At 40.8% G+C, this 13284-nt stretch overlaps 2 protein-coding genes across 4 annotated transcripts in view; both read right to left on the minus strand.

Annotated features, from left to right (window-relative positions):
- CRIP3 (cysteine rich protein 3) overlaps positions 1 to 1736 on the minus strand; it is a 21027-nt gene extending 19291 nt beyond the window's left edge. Inside the window, 1 exon segment of the mRNA XM_068559388.1 lies at positions 1667 to 1736. The gene's annotated coding sequence lies outside the window, so the exon portion shown is untranslated.
- ZNF318 (zinc finger protein 318) overlaps positions 1178 to 13284 on the minus strand; it is a 27807-nt gene continuing 15700 nt past the window's right edge. For 2 of the 3 annotated variants that reach the window (XM_068559384.1, XM_068559383.1), the window contains 5 exons: positions 12920 to 13224; positions 7450 to 7653; positions 6892 to 6991; positions 5855 to 5973; positions 1178 to 5556 (listed from right to left, as the gene is read on the minus strand). In XM_068559384.1, the coding sequence (XP_068415485.1) occupies positions 2236 to 5556; positions 5855 to 5973; positions 6892 to 6991; positions 7450 to 7653; positions 12920 to 13224 (4049 nt within the window). In that variant the 3' untranslated portion in view covers positions 1178 to 2235. Of the gene's footprint in view, positions 5557 to 5854; positions 5974 to 6891; positions 6992 to 7242; positions 7654 to 12919; positions 13225 to 13284 lie in introns of those variants that run through there. The other variant, XR_011075788.1, reaches the window with a different exon arrangement.

The following is a 13284-nucleotide window of genomic DNA, read 5'->3' on the forward strand; positions in this document are numbered from 1 at the left end:
TAAGATTCTGACTCCTTCTGAGACGGAGTGAGTTTAGGACTGAGATCTGGATAGGACTAACCCCTCTCCATGCTTACCCTAAACCCACCTGTCTCTCCCCAAAGGGAGGTGGAACTTATTAAGTGAACAGGCCTGAAAATGAGTAATAACTGGCATTTTAAACTCTTATGTTCTCTGAATTCCTGTACATAGGCTCCTAGAATGGAGAGGGAGTAGTTCTCTGGAGAAACAAATACATCTCTGAAGCTCACCTGGGTTTACGTTCTGCTAAAGGGCACCTTCTGAGTCTGTTTATGGTTTCCAGGTCAGAAAGATGCATTGAACTCAGGCTTCAGCCTAAAAAGCAGACCTAAGAAGACTGCTCAGGATGGCCCGACCCTGTACACATTTGGTGTGAGATGGAGATAATGATCCTCCATATTAAAGAAAAAAAAATCCCTATGGCACAGCGAGGCAAAGTAACTCATCTAAAATCACAGCAAGGCAAATGGCCGAGGAACATCCAAGGACCTAACTATTCCAAATCTGTGCCCTTTCCGCAAGATGAAGAAGGGAGGCCAGTACAACTTCTAAACTTCTAAATTAGTCAAGAAAAATAGCCTCCTCGAACTCAACCTAGGGATTCTGCAGCTCTGCACACAAGGAAACAGGAAAACAAGAATTCTTAGAAAAAAAGATCAGCAACTTTGCATTATTTTTGAGGAGTGGGAGAATAAGACTCTGAAGCCTCTGTTGAGCCACGTTATAAATTGCTAACAGGGGTATCAAGAGGAAACTGGGGCAGAGATTAGAAAATATAAGGACCAAGCTCCCTGATCCCCAAGAGCACCCTCAGCAAGAACATGAGTATTCTTGGGGAGCTCAGTTCCCAGAGGAGCATCGGGAGAGCCAACATAAGGGTATATACAAAACTTCACAATAGAAAGATGCCAAAACCAGACCACTGGTGCCTACTCACTACCCATCCAGGAAGCACTGGGGCACAACTATATAAGCTAACAAAAGTAGCCCTAACAACTGGGGAAAGAAGGGTGGGAGGGGGAGACAGGCAATAGGGCAGCAGCATTGTTCTAGTTTCCCTGTGGAGTTCAAATGTGTGTGGTTTCAAAACAAAAATCCAGAAAGAAACATGAGATTAATGCATTTATTCCAAGTAATTAACACATTAAAAATAAAGTTAAACTTGTCCAAGCCACTCATAAATCTTTAATCTTTTGAACAAAATGTACAACCCAAAACATCACACTATGGTGTAAATAACTTGGGAAAGAGAGAGGCAGAGGAAGGAATACATATGAGTGTGGAACAGAGAATGAGTCCAATCCCAAAGCAAGTTTCAGATCTTCTACCTCTTTAGAACAGAAATGGCTGCTAAACAATTTCACACAAAGTGTCAGTGGATCACAATACAGTGAACAAAGGCCATTTCGAAAATAAAACTGACCCAAAAAGCATATCTGCTCCTGGCACTGAGGCATGAATAAGCCTTACCGATTTGTTGTCTTCCAAAAGTGAGCCTGCTAGATTTTCTTCCACGTTTACTGAGGCCATTTCCAAACAGGTATGTGGATTAGCAGGACCATCTCAAGCAAAGGCAACAGAATGAGGGAAGTGTGGGGGTTGACATGCCACAAAGAAGTAAACAGTAAACAAAAGAGCTACTCACGCTGCATTTCAAACAATGTTAAGGCAGGCCCATCCAAATGGAAGCCTAAGAGATGAACAATCCTTCCTTCAGCAGTAGTTTTCCATTTCAGCAGGTTTTCTTGTGTTTCTCCCAGAGATCCATCAGCTGCCCAAGAAATTGGGTGGGAATACAACACAGCAATTGGAGAAGTCAGCTGTCTCCCTCCTCCCCCACATTCCAGAAATGGCAGAGTCAAAGCCAAAATACAATCAAAGCACACTATATGGTGAGCCAGATAGACATTTGATTTTAATGACAAAGTAGGAGAAAATAAATTGGCAAAAAAAAATAATAATAATAATTAACAGAAAATACTTTTTTACAGATATGTATAGAAATAATGATTGATTTGTCTGGTATCTTAAGGAAAATGGAAAAAAGGAAAGGAGGTAAATTTTTTAGCTTCCATGAACATTTACTCTTAAGATGCTGACTGCATCTCTTGGTGTAGGTTCCAGATGAGATAGCCAACTAGTCCTGGATCATCTGGGCACCTGATTTATAGAAGCCAATTTGATTCATCCACAAGTAGCTCTGAATTTGTATTCTCAGTTGTGAACACTGGATTCTGTGTGGTCCTGGATGGCATCAACTGCAGCTTCTTGTGCAGCTATTTCCTGAGGGACCGTATTGCCTCCAACTACCTGCTCCCTTGTATGGGACCCTGAAGCCATAGATTTTACCATATTCAAAGGGCTGTCATTGTACTCATCTACATGAGGAATTGCTACCTCCGTGACAGATGCATTCGGTATCTCTAACTGTAGTGGTCCCATCTCCAGGGAACTACACTCAGGAGGGTCACTTGGCTCAGAGAGAGGAGTACATATCTTCTCTTTTTGAACTCCAGATGTCCGCGTGACAAAGTCAACAAGGTCTGGAAGGCAAGGAGATGGCCCAAGGCCTAAAGGATTAATTGTTTCTGATTCCAATCTGAGTGAATCTTGTTTCTCTAACTGAGAAGTTTCTTCTATTTCCTCAGGCATCATTCCTCCTGCTAACAGGTCAAGGGCCTGGTGTGTTCCCTCTAGGCTCCCCAAACCAAGGCCAACATTTTCTATAGAAAGTCCAGTTTTCAAAATGTTAGGAGTGATCCTCCCAATTCCCGGATTAGATGAGTTTTGTTCACCCTCTGCTCCGAAGTTAAGCACCAGGGTTTTGGGAGAATCTAATGGAAACTCAGAAAAGGATGGTATTGGTTCAAAGTCAGTGAGAGTGGAGGGATTACTTCCTATAGGTGACACAGAATTTTCTTCACGTACTTTCTGAGACAGGGCAGTTGCGGATCTATGTCCTGGGTCTACCCGAGTATTGCAGAAATCAACACCTATATCCCCCAGGTTCCCCAGGGCAGCAAGCTCTTCTACTTTTAAGTTTGTAACTTCAAAGTTTTCTAAGGCCTTGCTTTCTATTGTCACTGTTAGTTCTGGATGGACATCTCGAAGATCCAGGGCTTCTGCTTTTGGTTTCTCTGGGCTCTCCCAGGTCTCTGGCTTCTTGTTCTCATCCCAAACAGTCAGTTCATAGATCATTTTACCCTGAAACTCTTTTGATCTTTCTCTCTTCAGTTTAAGGCTTCTGTACCTAGAGGCTCTAGAAGCTGATCCTGGAGCTGAATTTTCTAGCCACTCCTCACTAGCAGTTGAAACTCCTTGCTCCTGTTCACTATCTTTCAAACACATATCTGATCTGGCTGGGGACTGAAGAAGCAATTCTGGGGCAGAAATTTTCACAGGTGTATCTTGTGGGTTCTGGAGTAAAGACCTAGCTTCTGACGGAAATGAGTCTATTTTTGCCTTTGTGGAAGAGAGCGCCTGTGCATTCAATTCAGTCACTACTTTACTTTGAGTTTTACTTCCTGTTATCAATTTCTTGGACTGTTTAGCCTTTTTGTCAGTCATTTGCATGTTGGGCTGTTCTACTTCTCCTTCCCACACGTATCTGTTCCCATGGTTCAAATCAGAATACTCTACACTATTGGGCCCAACATTGGTATCTGTTCCCTCTCCCACTGTCCTCTCAGAGAGCTTCGCTCCCCCTTCTTTTAGTTCAGTGCTTGTCTCTACTTCACTTTTTCGACAATCCTTAGACTGGTGGAGCTCCTGGCTTTCCTCATCCTGGTTACTAGATTCCACAAGGTGGGTTTCTAACAGCTTCTGAGATTCCACGGTATGACAGTGTACATGTGACAGCTCAGGGGCTGGCTTGACAACTGGTGGCCCAGGGTCTCCCAGGTCAAGTTCAATTTTCCCCTCTGGAGATACATCCCTATTAGCATCACTCTGGAAGGAACTAGAAGTCCACATGGCCAAAGTCTCTGTCTTTGGGGTAATAGTTTCATAAGGCCTGTTTTGGCACAACCTTGTCAGAGGCTGTAAGAAGCCATAGCTGCTACCTCTGCGTTTTGAGTCTACATTTTCTACAACCGACCATTTCCCTAGGGACACCAGAGGTTTTGAAATGGGCTTTTCAGGGCTGCTGACTAAAGGAGCAGAGACCAAATTTCTATCTGGAGGCAACTCCTCTTGGGATGCACTGCTGTTCAAAGTAGAAGTGGAAGAGGTGTCTGAACTTTCAGCTCTATTTTCCCCATTAGCCAATGGACCACCACTCAGCTTAGTCTCAGGGGCCCCTTTTCCACCACTACTGTAGAATATGTCATACAGATCCTTAGCATTGGCTGTGGCTAAGCATGAATTTCGCTTTTCCAATTTTTTGGCTTGTTCACTGAACACACTTGAGAGGGGAGGTGGAGGACGCACTAACACAGAGAATAGGGTCTGGTCCCGGTCACTCTCACTCACCCCAGGAGCCGTCTCATCAGAAGGAATGGCAGCTGGCTGTGCTGAGGCCATGATGGCTACCGGTAATACTGGGTTCAAAATGTTAGGACCCAGGAAGCCAGGGCTGACAGTGTGAGATACAGTTGGGTTTGATTTTACTGGAGCCAAAATAGCATTTGCTTGAGCAGGAGATGGAGCAGCTGGATGAGGTATAACTGGGGGTGGTGGAGGTGGTGGTGGAGGTGGCGGTGGTGGAGGTGGTAGCATTTGTTCAGGTATATGTGATGGCTCATTCTTTTCAGCCAGCACCATTTTTTCCTCTGGAGACCCTTTTAGAATCACCTCTTCCCCTCCAAATGCTTTAGAGATGATGTCGGGAGGCAAGAGGAGATCAGCTGAAGACTCTTTAACCACTGGCAGAGGCTTAGCAGTGGTTCCAGAGGACTTGATGGATAGAAAGGTGTTAAGAGGAGCTGGCTTGCTTACTGTGGCTGAACCTGACTTGCGGAGGACTGTGGATGGGATAGGCAGGTTGGGTCGGATCTTAGTCTGAGTTGAAGTTGTCACTACAGGCATCCAAGGGCTAGTATGTGCAACAACAGTTTTCCCAGAGAGCTTGATTTTGATGGGCTTTGCCTTCCCAGCTTCAGCTCTGCCATCCTCTTTGTCCTTACTATTTTCCACAATCTCTTCTTTGGGAATACTTGGGGCCACTGAACTTTTTTCCTCCTCTTTTTCTGGCTTCTTCCAGCTGAATTTCCCAAAAGAGGAAGATGTTGGTGGTTCTTTCTTTACTTCTTCTTTTAATTGGAGTTTGATGCTAGCCTTCCTTTTATTTTCAGCCTTTTCAGGGGAGTTCCCACCTTCAGAAACTTGGTCCTCTAATTCCTCAGACACCCTGTCATCCTCCTTTACTTCCTTCATGATCTTTGCCTTTTTTTCTTTCTTCTCTTCCTTTGGTTTCTCACTGAGTTTGCGCTTTAGCTCACTCTGCCGTCGCCGTTCTGTCTCTAGGACCACAGCCAAGCCAGCTTGGCGGTCCAGATTCCGCCGCTCCTCATACAATGGGTTTTCAACCACATATTTCTAGGAAGAGAAAAGATAAAGGCTCAATAACTGGTCAAAATACTATAAGAGAGAAAAGTTGGCCCTACCACTGTTAGAATTCATTTAGTGGAAATCCTCAGAGTCACCTTCCTCAAGGATAAATGGTTCTCTCAGGTCAGCATTGCTTACTAGGATTGAGGAGAACATCCCAGTGATTATATGGAATTTGAAATATTAATGAATTTTTTGAGCTTTTTCTGGCTCTGAGTTTGTTTGACAACATCAAAAGGATTACTGCAGAAAGTAGGAAACTCCATAGGCTACTACAAAGACCAACCTTATATTTCTCATTGTGCTGATAACCCTTCACATGTTGCTCTCCAGAAATTGGATCCCCCAAAAATTCCTCACAGAGCTGGCAGTAATATCCAGTGATGGGAATCAGAAACTCAGAGCCTGGAAGAAGTGGAAGAAAGTCAAGAAAATAAGTCATTTCTACCCAAGATGACAGCAACCAAAGGAAATCCCACTTCCCTTCTGTAGTAAAATGGTTAATGGTATAAAGGACCTTACTCACTTTCAAGTCAGAAGGAGCATTTAGATGAATCCCAGTGGTATGTCTTCCCAACTTACAGCTTGAACTCAGGACCTCTACCCCTTCTACGTTTTGGGAACACTAACTGGTTAATTCAGGAGTTTTCTGTGCCAGACTCAATTCTGTTGCTGATTCTCCTCAAACTCCAACTAGCACTAAGCATCTTAGGAGATTTAAAAATTATACTCCCAAATAGCCCAGTACTATTGGTATGAGGATCTCTCATGTTGGTATTAATTACTTAAGAATCTATCTTCTACAATGTAAAGGATGTAGCAGCACTGACTACCTATAAAGGTAAGAAATTAAGAAGCTTAAAGACAAAGAAACTTTCTATTTCTCAACTTAGCCCCTAATAACAACTATTCAAAAATATTTTATAGTTCTTAGTTGAAAAGGCAGTCATATTGCACCTCTGACTGTTCTTTTTCACCTATATTTCAAATAAATAAGATTTTGGTGCATAAGCCAGTGACGAAGAAAGCCGTACTTTAGTCTATGTGCTGCCAAAGCAAGCACAAAGAAAGTTATATTTTAGAGTGGTATGTGTATGTTTAACATCTGTTAGATTTTTAGCCATATGGGTAGAGATCATTCTTGTCTTATAGCTCTCTTTATTTCTTTAGGAACTAGTTTTGCACATAGAAGGCAATCTTACAGCTTTGTTAGAAGTAATGGCTATGTCTCACTCTATGCTGTTTCCTTGTACCTTAGTTCAGGGATACCTCTTCCCTGACTGAATGTAAGGAAACCACAAAAAAGACAGGGAGGAAACACACCTTTTGCAGGAACAGTTATCTTGTCAGTGCGCTTTACAGCATCTTGCTTGGCTTCACTCTGGGTCTTTGAAGCCCAAGGTCTGTTGTAGGGATCCAGTGTCTATTTGCAAGAGGCAGAGGTGCTCACACACAGCACTAAAAACTCAATGACCCACTTCTCTCTCTTTTTCTCCCCCACACCAGGGGGACCAGAAGCCCCCAGCTACCCACCCCCACCCACTCTGCCAACTGTTTAAACGGAAATCACCTGTGGAAAAGGTAAACATATGTTAGAGTAAGTACTAGCAATGGATAAAATGAAACAAATAATCAGGTACTCAAGGAATCAAAAGAGGCAGAAGCCTCACTTACACTTGTCATGGTGTTTAGTTACAGGCAGGTCCCCTGGACTGAGCCCTGGGGATGGTGTCTCCTTTGTTGGTATCTCTTGGCTCTTCAGATTGGGGCTCCTGCCCATATGAGAATGTTTCATTTTCCAGCTTCGTAATGCAGATGGGGGTATAGGAGTTTGAGGGGAAGGAGGACAAGAATGGAAATAACAGAGGGCAGGATACCTACCTGTGTGTGCTTCTTATTGTGCATATGAGTGAAGAAGTCAAACATGGTCCCACAGATGGTGTTGCAGTCTTTGCACCAGTGATTGCCAGCATCATAATACTCATAGGTAGCAATGGGCTGATCAGACTGCTTAGCAGCTGGCTGGGGGCTCTCGGCAGGCTTGGGGCTCTTAGTATGGGAATTCTCATTGTTTACCTTTGATTCCTAGAGGGGGAAAAACCTTCACTAAGAAGGAATTCAAAGTAGTCTAGATCTGTCTTCTCTCAGAAAAAGCAAATAATAGCCTACCACAATAACAGAAATAGGACCATATGACCATATTTCCAGTGCCTAAAGCTGCACAAACTAGGAAAGACCCCATGAGAAATCTTCCTGCAAGGCTCAAACAGAACTAATTAGATTCCATAGTGCCATGTCATCGTGGAGAATAAATCATAATGGCAATATATTTACTTATATATCCTAAAATATCTAGAAGAATACTCAAGATTATGGAAACACTGGTTGCCTCTGGGAAGGGGTAATAGAGAACAGGAATGGATAGGAGTCTTTTACCGTATACCCTTTGGTAAATGTTAAATGTGCTACCTATGCAATTAAATACATTAAATTTATCAATCATAATGACAACTAGGGGAGGGAAGAAAACCAAAATGGAAAAGGTAACTGACAGATTAAGCAAGTGCAAAAAATAGATGATAGTGAACTCTCTTATCACAGACACATCCTGGTATAGATTAACTAGAGAGCAAGGCTGGCATAAATAAAGGGGATAGTCATTTATGTGGGATGACTTAAAAGGATCTGGGTAAAATATTTCTAACTGCCTAAAGTATCACCATTAGAATTTAACACCTTCGAGTTAACATGAATCCTCTTTTAAAACATATCAACTCCCCAACATTCAGTTATCAATAATAAATACTTTAAGGCCTCCCTGGTGGCACAGTGGTTAAGAGTCTGCCTGTCAGTACAGGGGACACGGGTTTGAGCCCTGGTCCGGGAGGATCCCACGTGTCGCAGAGCAGCTAGGCCCATGCGCCACAGCTGCTGAGCCTGAACTCTAGAGTCCGTGAGCCACAACTACTGGGCCTTGTGTGCCGCAACTACTGAAGCCCACACGCCTAGGGCCCGTGCTCCGCAACAAGAGAAGCCACAGCAATGAGAAGCCCACACACCTCAACTAGAGAAGGCCCGCGCATAGCAACAAGGACCCAACGCAGCCAAAAAACAAACAAACAAACAAACAAATAAATAAATAAATAAATTTAAAAAAATACTTTAATATGAAATCATTTGTCAGCAAGCTGGGAATAAGACAATTCAGGAAATGAGAATTTTGGATAACATTGGGGAGCGAGGCACAGACAAAAGGTAAATTTTGGAACACAGAGAAGGTAAGTATGAATGAGGTTCCACAGTAGACAAGATCAGGGAACTGGGCACCCTGAATACTGGCTGGTGGGGAGAGGAAGACAATATGGAGAAAGGGAAACAATTAAGACTTCAAAGATAATCTTTCCCTATTAGAGTCCTATTCAAGAGTCACTAAAGAGATCGCACCCAGCAGGTAAGGGATGGGCACATGCATACACTGCTGGTGAGTACTAACTGGCACCATTTTTCCAGAAGATAACCTAGGAATACATATTACATACCTCAAAATTCTTTATACCCTTGACCCAGCAATTCTACTCCTTGACATTTATCCTTAGGAAATTATGTCAAACTACAGGTGATTTGGTTGGTTAAATAAATTTTGGTATCCATACAACAACAAAAATAAGGTCGCTAAAAATGATATTATAAAAGTCTATTTATTGACATGGAAAGATGTTCATGATAAGACTAGGAAAGTAAGTAACAAAATACATCTGAATAATCAATACAGATATGTAAATAGGCACAGAATGTCAAATGTCACCTTATCCAAAAGACTTTCCCTAACTACTCTATATCCCTTATCCTGTTTTCTTTTTTTAGGCATTTGTCATTACCTAACCTGCACTTGTTTACTTATTGACTATCTTCTCCCATTTCATTAGAATAAGGACCTTGTCTATTTAGTTCCCTGATATACTTCCCATATCTAGAACAGTGTCTGGCACTTTTTTGGAAATCAAGAAATATTTGTTAAATGAACGAACAGAAGAAGGGAATTTGGAATAATAAACACCAAGGTATTAGTAAGAATTGTGTCTAGGTGAACGGAACTGTGGAATTGTGTGTATAGGTTTATTTTTATGAAATGACCTATTCAAGAGAAAGAAAATCTCAAACCAACTATGCATTTTAAAAAGAGGCAAAGAAAGAAGAAATACCAAGGACAGGTAGGAAACAGAGTTTGTAGAGAGAACATTCTTTACTGCTGAAATGAAAATCCAATTGCAACATATCCTTGTTAGCTTCAGAGAGCATGAAGGCTCACTCAAGTCAAGATGATAGATTATCACGGAGTTGGTGCATAAATGGAACCCCAAACAATGTGTAAGTCAGCTACAAAGGGTCAGAACTTTCAAGCTCTTCTCCCATCAAAGGCCCTGAACTCAGTGATCCTGATATAAGAATACAGTCTTACCTGGTTGAGAAAGAGAACTCTCCCAGGAAGACATGAAAAAATTACAGCTTGGTTGACAGAGAACACAGAATATCTTCTTCTCTAACCCCCAACATTAACTGACCGTCTACTATGTACTAGATATACCAGATGCCATGGGACACACAAAAATAAATAAGTTATGTTCTGTTATTCTCAAGAAGCTCTCATTTAGTGGAAGACATAGGCATGAGAACAGGCATGATCTTAATCATGTTTTCAATAAGACAGAATGAAATAAATCTTATAAAGAAACAAAGTAATATACTATGGGAGTGCTAAAAAAGGGTTGACTCAATCTGTATGGAATTCAGGAATTCTTCACGGAGGTGGCAGTATTCAAGTTGGACCTTAGTGGATGAGTAGGGTTGGGAGACAGGCTAAGAGGACTATTAATGCAAAATTAGAGAGGCACAATAGCATAATGCACATCTGGAAAAGTGCAAGCATTCTAAGGTGGCAGGAGTATAAGGTGTAGTGTCATATTTCTTGAGCACTACCCATTTGCTACGTGCCAGGCACTGAGCTATGTACTGGGGACTATATAGGAGAATGAGACAGATATGGTCCCTGATCCCTTGAACCTTAAAATCTAATTGGGGAACACATGTAATTATATAATTACAACTGCCATAAATGCTAAGAAGGAAAATGTCAGGTATTATGATAGTGTATATCAGGCAAATTTAAAAATTTAACAACCTGGAAAATGAAGGAAGGGAGTCAGGGAAATAATTTAATCTGCAATCTGAAGATGAATATGAGTTAGTTAGAAGACAGGATAAGAAGAGTGGGTTTCGCATGGTAACCAGAAGGAGGAAAAGACACAAAGACATTAATGATGAAACATTTAAGGAATGAAAATGCCAGTAACGAAATGGAACAATGATTGAGAAAATTCCCCTTGCTTAAGAAGCTGCAGACTAGAGGAAGGAATGATAAAGTATTTGTTAGGGTACTGGGTGGCATTCTAGTAGAGCTGAAAATTTAATGTTCTCAATTACCATAACATTAGTCAAAGAGAATTCCTGTTGAGGTACCTGAATAAAAGGAAAAGTTGAATTAACAAAAAGTTGAATAAAAGCTAAGCTTCTTCATGTGGGAAGCTACTAAAGAAATTGATGAGCATTATTTATATCCCTACAAATAAATTTTATAGCACTATGATACTATTAAGAATAAAAAAAAATACAGATACAAGATGAACTTGTGTCAATTTCCACCTGCTCCCAGCATTCCTATTACAGTTCAAAAGAAAACCATAACTGCCTAGTAAATAGTACAATCATAAAAATTTAATGAATAAATATAGTTCCTGGGAACAAATGTACTTCCAACTCTGCTATTATGCAATTTGTAAATGGGGATTTAAAAACAATTCAACTCTCCCAATATATAGAAATATTAAGACACTAGTAAAAGTAATTTGAAATGTCTTATGCAAACTTAAAGTGAAAATTATATATCCTAAATATATGAATGTAAGTGAATTCCCATTTGGTGGTAACATAAAATGTCTGACTTTTTAAATATTTACTTGTTTCTCCATATAATTTAAACTGCCTATTGTGTTTCTCAGAGAAGAATTAAGAATTAAAATATAAGGGCATCTTGCTCTATTCTCTATGTGAAATATAAACATATGGTAAATTAGTGTTAGAGGCATCATTTTGTATTAAGCTGTTTGTTGATCTGATATGAGCTTATGTTTTATTATCTTCTAGCATAAACCTAAGTATGAATGAGAAAATGTTACTGATGTTAAGAAAATAAAATTTAAAGTGTCAAAAAAAAAGAAAATGCCAGTAACGAAATTACAGAGAGCAAAGGAAAAAAGAGGCAAGAAATGAGGCTGAAGAGGTAGGCAAGGAAGTATCTCAATCACCAGCTGAATATGGAGAAAGAATTAAGAGTGTAGCAGCACAAGCAAGAACTGAAGGTGGCTTGAACTTGGATGGCAATAGAGATGATGAGATGAATGGAATTGCGATTTACTTTGGAGTGAAAATTGGCAGAATCTGTAATTGACTTGGTGTGTGGAGCAGTTTGGGAGGGGGAAGCACTAAGAATGCTCTTCAGGTTGTTGGCATGAAAACTGTTGGATAGTAGTATCATTCACTGAGATGGGTAACAACAGAGGAAGAAAAGGTTAGAGGGAGGTTGAGCACAATCTTAGTTTACTTTAGGATATATTGATTTTGAGGTGTTTATGAGACAATGAAGTGGAAACAGTGAGTAGTCTGTTGGACACTCAGATTTGAACCTTAGAAGAATCACCTGAGCTAGAATATAAAACTGAAAGTTGTCAGTATGATATTTCAGCATAGGACTGAATGAAATGACCTGGGTAGAAAGCAGAATTCTAGAGAATTAGGCTAGAACTGAGCCCTGAAGAACTAAAATATTTAAAGATCAGGAGATTAAACAGGAGCAACCAGTATATAGGAGGAAAAGAAATGTGACAGGAGCCAAGGGAAGGAAACATTTTTTTAGGGGACAATGGTTCCCTATATCAAATACTGATTTGAGAACGGAATTTGAGGCTGTACAACATAGTGGTGACCTTGTTGCTAAACATGAACCTACAAAATGGCATTACAAGTTACGAGAAAACGAGAAGCCAAATTGGAGTGAGTTAAGGAGTTAAGCTAGAACTAGAACACAGAGGGCCCAGGATTCTACTTTGTGGGCAATGGGGAACTGCGAAAATTCTAAAGGAGAATACCATGATCTGAACTATGCTTTACAAAGATAACTCTAGCAAGAGTAAGAACAGGTTGGAAAAGGATGCTAAGAAAATGGTTAGTTAGAAGCCTTCTTTAGGAGTCCATGGAAATAAAAGATACAATAAAAATGGAAAAGTTGAGTTGTTACCTTGCTGTTGGAAAAGGAGTTTGAGGACGATGACACTTTTTCTGGGCTCCTGGATTTTTCTGCTTTCCCAGTCTTCTCTGTAGGCTCCCTACTGTCATTTGAAGACTTCTGAGATTTATCCAAAATGTTAATTCCCAAGATCTGAGCCACTTTGTCCAGTTCAGACTGCTTTTTTTCTGCCTCTTCTGCCTCTTGTCGAAGTTCTGCAATGTCCTTCATAATGTTATCCTGAAGCCGACTCACCTCTACCAGGAGTGGGTCTTTGTGACCATCCTTCTCCCTTCGTTTCTTACGCAGCATTTCCCCTGAGTAGTCAAATGTCAACAGAAAGAAGCACAAGGAAAGTTAACAAGTCATTTTTCAGT

The sequence above is a fragment of the Eschrichtius robustus genome, chromosome 12, assembly GCF_028021215.1.
Source record: "Eschrichtius robustus isolate mEscRob2 chromosome 12, mEscRob2.pri, whole genome shotgun sequence".
NCBI classification, from domain to species: Eukaryota; Metazoa; Chordata; class Mammalia; order Artiodactyla; family Eschrichtiidae; genus Eschrichtius; species Eschrichtius robustus.